Here is an 8,219-nt window from a genome sequence, read left to right as displayed (position 1 = left end):
AGAGCGAGAATGAGGTGGCTACGAGAAAATTTGAGGTAATGCGAAGGTGAGCTAGTAATCCGACTTCTTGTCCGCGAAGGGCGTTCAACAAGAGACATAAGAAGGCAACAACATACAAGACGAGAGATCTGGTGGCGATCGAGGGGACGCAGGGCGGTCCTGGGCTAAAGTTTCTTGGGCCGTGCCGCGTGGTGAAAGTTTTGCGAAATGACCGTTACCTGGTGCAACGAGAAGGCGAACACGAGGGGCCGCAAACGACCTCCACAGCGGCTGATCATATGAAATGGTGGGACATTGTTGGAGTTAGTGGTGCGAGTGAAACTAGCGATGATGAGTACATCTGAGGGCAGACGTGATTATCAGTATGGCTGAGTGTAGTATCGTGGACGAGGGGCCTGGGGGTGTCGGACGTGTTGAGGTTATTCGTTGTGTAAACAGAGAAAACACACGGATAAATTGTAAGGTAGAAAATATATTTAAATAGAAGTGTAATAAGTAAAATACAATTTGAGCTGGTCCAGATCCGCACGCTAGCTGTGTTACCTAAAAACTGAAAAAACCCGAAGCCAACGTCGCCTGTCTACTATTTATGGCCTGACTTCGTCGCAGTCTTTTGTCTACGCGCTTTCGATGGCTTCAGTGCTTGAGAAAACTAAAAAAGACCAGATGTAGAGTTTTCTTAGAAGTGGTAACCACTTCAACAGGGCGAATAATTATAAACAAGCGGTTGCGGAACATGTGCGTGGTGGGGCTAAGACAAAAGACAAGGGGTTGCTAAGGGACGTAAACGAATTAACAATCAGTGTTAGTCAGAAAGTGCGAATTACGTTGTCGAGAGACTGTTGAATCCGTGGTGACGAGAGTTGCAAATTAATTATCTAGTTGTCTTAATTATAATACGTTATTGTTCACGTTAAACAACCATCGTTTCCTGTTTAATCAACATCTGTTTAATCCATTTATTGTAAATAAACTAATTGTAGTAAAGATCCTACACTTTAAAAACATTTTCACGAGAACCACATCAACGAAGGAAAGAAATCTTAACACTGTTGGAAGAACACCAGTAAAAACGAAGATTGCAGGACCCACAGAAATAATTACGCGCAGAAAGTCCGCGTATTCGTGGAATAAACCGTCGCGTGACAATTATTCCATAATAGTTTTTAGTATAAATGAGCGTACTTAGAGGAGACAGTAGTTTGAAGAAGTCAGTCTTCAAACAATTATATTTAGACAGTTTAGTGCGATCGACAATACACATAAGCAAGGTGAGAGTCTTGGACATTATAACATTCTCTTCTTCAATAATTTCCATCTTGTACCACTCGAATAAAATTATTCGTCGTCTATAATTGACAACAATCAAGAATTATCATTGTATATTTTTAATCGGGCTTTCTTCAAGAATATTAAATATTTAAACGACAGTACGCTGTAATCGATATTCCAAAATTGTGTTTTTTGCAGAACTCTATATGTTTTTATATACTAATGATGTGATTTTTTATTCTCTGTACGAAAGCCGAATTAGGATACGTAAGTCGAAAAAAGCTTATTTAAAAAAACATTATAATCTCAATCTCAAAAAATTTACTGTATGAAAAGCAAAGAAAATATAAATATAAGTGTACTATTGGGTTAGTAACTGAGTGATTGCGGATTTTGCCATTAGGTGGTATTGAGAAAATCCGCAATCACTTCCCTCGTTCTTCATACGCCAAGCTTTACTAAATTCAGAATAAAATGTCTTTTAAACCATGCATTTTTAGACAAAAGTATCTTATCATCTATTATATAGAAAATAAAAGAAATGCATTAATGAATGGGTAAAGAAACATAGGCTTCTGTTTAAAAATATACCGACGTCCTTGAAATTCTAGGAAAAAGAAATTAATTTAAGGAAATATTCTTTTCGCCATTGTAGTGCCTCTTCAGTTGTGTAACTTTGCCCTGTGAAGTTGTTCCATAAATAAGGAAGGTATTTAGATAATCCCATTTAGGTAAGCCACCCAGCTAGGTCACTGGGCCAATTAGTATATAACAATTTGCACAAAATATTGTTCAGAAACAAATTATGCGATATAATACAATAGTTTAGAAATAAACGAAATAGATAATCAGTTTTGTGAGACTGTTTGCGTTCTAAAAGTTTGTACGGATGGTGAAAGTAGCTATTTGTAAAAGGGAGTCGAAAATATAAACTTTCTTTCTGCTTTTATTAATTTCCTTTTTCCTTGTATAGCCATGGATTACGATTACACTACATACATAGACACACTGAATTTTGTTCTTTAATTAACAAAGCTTTTTTCACAATGTTTATGCATTGATATGCACTGTTGTTCATTCTGTATTTATTTTACGATCAGAGATTTTCCATGAGTATAATGACGATATTAGAGCAAACGTCGTAATAGCCTTTAATATTATTGGACATTTAATCAGAGTGTCAGTTAAGTCAAAAATTCCAAGAAGTCATCAATTATCGATTACATGAAATACTAAACTGTTTGTCATTAAAACATTTCCTTAGCGTATTTAAGAATAAATTTATTCGGCAAACAAAAATACAGTTAAAATCATATATCTGAACGTATCTTATTTTTTGTGAATCCATTTTTCTTACTAATGTTACCTAAAAATATTTCGAAGACATGCTTAACGAAATTTCGCTCTTGATTTTCCATGTATTCTAACTTCTTCACGAGCAACTTTTTTGAAAACCATCGTATCCCATACCTTAACATACATACACAACATACATACCTTAACATCAAATACACTAAATGGTTTACAATAAATAAATATCTTATCTATCTTATCTATTGTTGTAAACTAATGCAGACTCCCAAAATACGTTATAAGTGTTTTCACGAAACGTTATCAGAAAGCGTTTATAGAGAAAGATTTCAAAAACTTTGATATACTTTAGCTAGCCTTTGGTTTATAATACTCCTTTCTTCCATCGACGTGAACGTTCTCTCCGACTTTGTTTTTTCGTTTGTCGGAAAGATAAGCCTTGAAGAAGAATTTTCCAAATAGGATTAAATAACTGAAGTAGATGGCGAAACCAAAAATAACATTTTTACGCGTAATGTAGCATTCAAGTCCACGAATTTCTGGATAATAGTAAGCCACAATAGTTGCAACGCAACCAATCACCATTTGTACCAGCTGCATCGTAGTAATCATCATGGCAAAGCCTTTTGGTAATTTATATTGCATTGCTTTTAAGGTATAATAAGAATACATCCAGGAATGAACAAAGTAGTTCATTACGGTATACCACCTTGAGAGTGCTGTAGTCTCCGCATATGTGAACCAAGAGAAAAGAACAACAGTTAAATGATGGTAAAAATGTAGAAATATCAATGGTTGCTTTCGTAACACAATGAAGATCGTATCACCAAATTCTGGGATCTTTGATAGGACAAATACCCATGTCCAAAAGCCAGAAACATGATCTTGCAAAAGGTTGCTGAAAAGAAAATAATTCCATTCTTATTGTATATTATAGATTAACATATTTAAAATATCGATTCATTTTGTGAATATGACATTTAAATCAAAGCCATGTATTATGTTCCATACAATGAAACGATAAGAACTTTGTTATTTTGATTTGGAAATATAATCATACAATGTGTATAGTATAGGTCGATATGTTGCGAATTGGTAGACAGAACTGATTATATCAATCGATAAAACTCATTTCAGATACAAATTTATACGTGAAATCTTTTTAGAGAATTATTATAAGAATAATATCGTAAACAATTATTAAAAATGTATTTCCTATTTTACTAATGCTTTCCACATATCAATATTCACTAAATACCAAACATAAGGAATTATTTCATATAACAATTCATTTCATTAATAATGTTTCATTAATAATTATTTTTTAAAATCGCCACTCACCTGAAAATATATTACAAGGTAAAAATATGAAAGTAGCATTACCTAGGTATGCAAATACTGTGGTAAAACCCATGGTGTCTCAATGTAGAGAACATTTCTGGTGCTGTTCTACAAAATCCGATAATGGAGAACACTGTAAAGAATCCACTCCATAATGAAAGCGGACGCTTCAAGTCAAACTTTGGTCTGCTCGACATGTAGTACTTGCCGCCAAAAATTAGGATCACGTAAATAATACAGCAGTAGTAGCAATACTGAAAATTATTCTGGATCCATTTTTGAGTGTCTGGATAAAAGTAGTTTTTTTCGAAGTTGAAGACATGCGAGAAGGTAGGTTCAATGATCTGCGGAGAACCCTCTTTATTCATCCTAAAATATTTTTTTTACATCCACTGGTCGCAAAGCAATTAAAGAAAATACGCAGTCTTTCGCCCACGTTGTCAATTGACTAAAATGTAAGAAGAAGAACTGTTAACATTTTCTTTTAAAACTATGAAAATTGAAATACTTAATAAATGATGTATTAAAACTAATGTAAAATATTCAAAACAAAGTAATAAGACAATACAAAATAAGAAATTAGTTATTTTTGTCTATCGTATTTAATTAAAATTTAATATAAAGTATTGTTGATGTTGTTCTGTTTTTATGAGCTTCGTCATCTATCAGAATTCGTTACGTTGTTAATGTTTAATTACAGCAGGATTTGAATTTTCTGAACATTTTCCAGTAGTATGTTTAATTCTTCGGACAATATCGGACAGAAAAGAAAAACAAATATTAAATAAACAAATATAAATTAACTTATGTACGTTTTTACTTCTGCTAAAGAAATGAAAAATGTATTTCGATTATTATTAATATCTGCAATGGATGGCGATAAAAATGAAAATGAAAACAACGAAAGTAATGATAATCTAAATGAAAATGGTGATATAATTACACCTCGTTTTCCCTTTGCTCTAAGTGAGATCCCAACAAAAAATTAACACAATTAAAAAGAAAAGGCTTTTGTTTAAAAATATACTAGAAAGAAAAAAATTTTCTTAAACAGTATTATCATTACTTTTTACAAATACTTTTTTATATTTATTTATTTAATTTGTACTTTAATTTGTACAATTTGTCCAGCTGAACATTTGGTAATTTTTTCTAACTTTATTGCTAAATAACATGTGGATGGCTACTCCCAGCGGGATACCATCTTCGAGATGAAGTACTTGAATGTAATAATAATTATTCAACTCATATTATTAAAAATAAAAAACTAACATATTCACTGCAATCTTGAGATGCACCCTCCATTAGGCGAACACTTCTCTTTGACGAACTTTTTAGATAAAGAAATTTCTAATGAAGGCAAGGAAGGCAATTCTCTAACGATTGCGAGATGAAAACGAAAAAATATTTGCCTGAAATCAAGAATCTGAGATTTATGTGATCACATAGAGCCTTTGAAAATGTTAAAATTTAGAAAATTTTAGAACTAAACTAACACAGGCCCCCTAGATTTTTACTTTTAGTAACATGAGTTCAATAATTGAAGTAATACCCTATTATACGATTACCGCGTATGCTCAAAATATACAGGTTTACATGTACATTATTATTACATTCCACTCATCTTCAACATCTTTTAATTAAACTTCAACTCACACTATTTTCTTTTTAGAGATAGATTTAACTCCTCCTTTTGGAAAAACATAACAATTGAAGTGAACCAAAGCAAAAAGCAAACTGTGATTAAACATTTTGGAGATGTGATTAAATTACTTAAGTTCCTTGAAGGAATGTTAAGCTGCAATTAGTAAGTATTAGCTATTGCAGTAAGTATTAATCTAAGTACTAAAAAAAATGAAGGCACGTCATGAGTTATATATGTTAAGAAAGGAATAAACGTTATTTTTCAAATATTTTTTAATTATTGTTATCAAATTATTAACACTACAATGTTTAATTGCCAACGGTACACTAAAGCATTAAATTTACATATGAGGTTGCTACATATGAAATGATATTTTCAATTTTCCCCAAAAATAAATAAGTTTCATTATTGTAGAAAAGTTGCATAAATTCAATGCTTCTGTTACATTTGTCTTTCACATTTGATTCTTAGGTGTGTTCCATGTTAGGTCTCACTTTCTTAAAAACTATAATATGCCGGAAACTTTTTAACAAAAACTTATAATTTTCACGTTTTCATGAATGGATGAAATAACGGTTGAATAATAGTTTGATCTGACAAAGGTCTTCAAACAATGCGATTGACAGAGATATCCCTAATTTAGGCAAACAATGTATGATGACGTGCTAACATAAAATACGTAATTAGAAAGTTATGTTCCAACCACAACCATATGATTACTATACTCGCCGTTGAACAATATAAAATCTTTAGAAAAGTTATGATGCCGATGAAAATAAGAAGTTTGAAATATTTTTGGTTTCGATAAAATGCAAAATATCGATTCGCAGCTGCATAAACAATGATATGATACGAAATATGACCTGAAATTGTGCACTTCATATGTAGTATATCATTGATTTGTCTATTTACATAACGTGTGTTATATAGCACAAACCACAAAAGGAACTATTCACTTAAAAAATTTTTTAGAAAACTAAGAAAATGGTTGAAATGTGCATATTTATATAATATCTGTATTTCTAACTTAAATGTAACGAATTGTTTTTTTTACATGAAATTTGTTCTCAAATTGGTATTCAAAATAATAGATCTATTAATATAATTTTAGTATTTAATTCAAATTTAGAAATTAAGTCAATAACTTATTAATTAATTGGCAAATTAATTATTAAAGCAAGTTATTCATCATTGTCATATTTAGCTATGGAAAACCTTAGTTTTCGATTTTAGAGGATACACTAAACTTTTGAAAATGAAGCGTTCATTTCTGAATCAAAAAGTAAAGTTCGATGATAATAATTTCGGTCCATACCAATTTCTTTCCCTTGAGGCAATGATCGATGCCGTTATTGAGTTCGAGTGTAGATATTTCTTAGACGAAACCAGCAAAAGTCGATTTTAATCTGCGCTGAATTCTTATACAAATAGCATGTACAAATAATCAACCAAGGAAGATTATCACTGATGGTTAGTGGGTAACTATCATCACACGCAACGTGTCGTAGAGTGTGCAGTGCCTCACTTCCTACTCGAAATAAAACATACTCCTCTTGGATGGTTAACGATAAAAAAGCTTGCGCAATTTGCAAAAAGCAATACAATCATGCAAATTAATACATTTGGATTCAACGTTATTCCATTTACTTTTTACTTTTCTTGCTTCTAGGAACAGATTGTCGCCAGAGAATTCTAAAAAAAAAGATATCTTACATCAACTGGCGTTTTTTGCGTAATAATATACATCATTTACATTTTTTACTGTTAGCTAGCAATTGCACGGTATTTGTTTCTACGTCTAATAATTAATAAATATTGTTCCAGAATTTGAAAGATAATAAAGATTTTATTTATGCAGAGCAAAAATGTATGAAGAAATTGAAGTCTAAATAATACAAATTATATTCAAATGTCAAAGGAATTATCGGTGGGATAGTACTAATAAAAATTGTATTAACAGATGCACGTATGTACACATATTAAAATATCTACATTAAAGAAACATTTAGTTATGTCCTAATACTGCAGACAAAAAAGAATGTGATTCTATTGGGTTGGCAACTAAGTGATTGCGGATTTTGTTATTACCACCTAGTGACAAAATCAGCAGTCACTTAGTTGCCAACGCAATATAATAATGACAGTTAGCCTTCGTACTTTCTATATGTGCCCATCTGCAGAGAATTTTTTTTTTTTTTTTTATTTATTTGTTGAAATTACAATCAATTCTCGCGTTGAGAATTTTCAGTAATTTTTCTGGCGTGGCGCAGTGACATGGCTGTTTATTTACAATAAGTTAATACTTATTATAGATAGGTATAATTTATAAGTATTATAAGTAAATGCATATGCTTAATTTGGATAATTAAATGAATCTGACGTTTAGGTCTAGCGGGTAGTGCCTCTTCAGCCTGCGAATCTGGTCCGTCGTATCGAGTAGTCCAGTGATTAGGGGGTTTCGGTGTTTGTTGATTCTTTTGCTGTATCTGTTGCTATATTTTGCTATTTCCTCTTTGACGGTGGGTATCTTGAGGTCGTGGTGTATTGTTTCATTGGTTACATACCAAGGTGCGTCAATTAGGGATCTTAGCGTTTTCGATTGAAAGCGTTGGAGTATTTCAATGTTGGAGTTACTTGCTGTTCCCCATAG

At 31.9% G+C, this 8,219-nt stretch overlaps 1 protein-coding gene across 1 annotated transcript; it reads right to left on the bottom strand.

The window, feature by feature from the left end:
• Nucleotides 1–2,815: 2,815 nt before the first annotated feature.
• Nucleotides 2,816–7,062, bottom strand: LOC117239420 (elongation of very long chain fatty acids protein 6-like). The gene is made up of 3 exons (XM_033504937.1): nucleotides 6,885–7,062; nucleotides 3,967–4,372; nucleotides 2,816–3,481 (listed from the first exon to the last, which is right to left on the bottom strand). Exons 2-3 carry the CDS (start codon nucleotides 4,290–4,292, stop codon nucleotides 2,932–2,934), a joined length of 876 nt encoding a protein of 291 aa, XP_033360828.1. The 5' UTR covers nucleotides 4,293–4,372; nucleotides 6,885–7,062; the 3' UTR covers nucleotides 2,816–2,931.
• Between the last annotated feature and the right edge of the window lie 1,157 nt (nucleotides 7,063–8,219).

The sequence above is a fragment of the Bombus vosnesenskii genome, unplaced genomic scaffold, assembly GCF_011952255.1.
Source record: "Bombus vosnesenskii isolate JDL3184/JDL3185 unplaced genomic scaffold, Bvos_JDL3184-5_v1.1 scf7180000013991, whole genome shotgun sequence".
Taxonomy (NCBI): domain Eukaryota; kingdom Metazoa; phylum Arthropoda; class Insecta; order Hymenoptera; family Apidae; genus Bombus; species Bombus vosnesenskii.
Note: the sequence above shows the minus strand (reverse complement) of the source record. Positions and strands in the feature narration are given on the sequence as shown.

What these genes read in the sequence shown, in the direction of transcription:
- LOC117239420 (XM_033504937.1), bottom strand. Translation starts at nt 4,292, where the DNA reads ATGAATAAAGAGGGTTCTCCGCAGATCATTGAACCTACCTTCTCGCAT. An exon ending in CACAGTATTTGCATACCTAG is followed by an intron (nt 3,482 to 3,966) that starts GTAATGCTACTT and finishes TTTTCTTTTCAG; the next exon opens with CAACCTTTTGCAAGATCATG.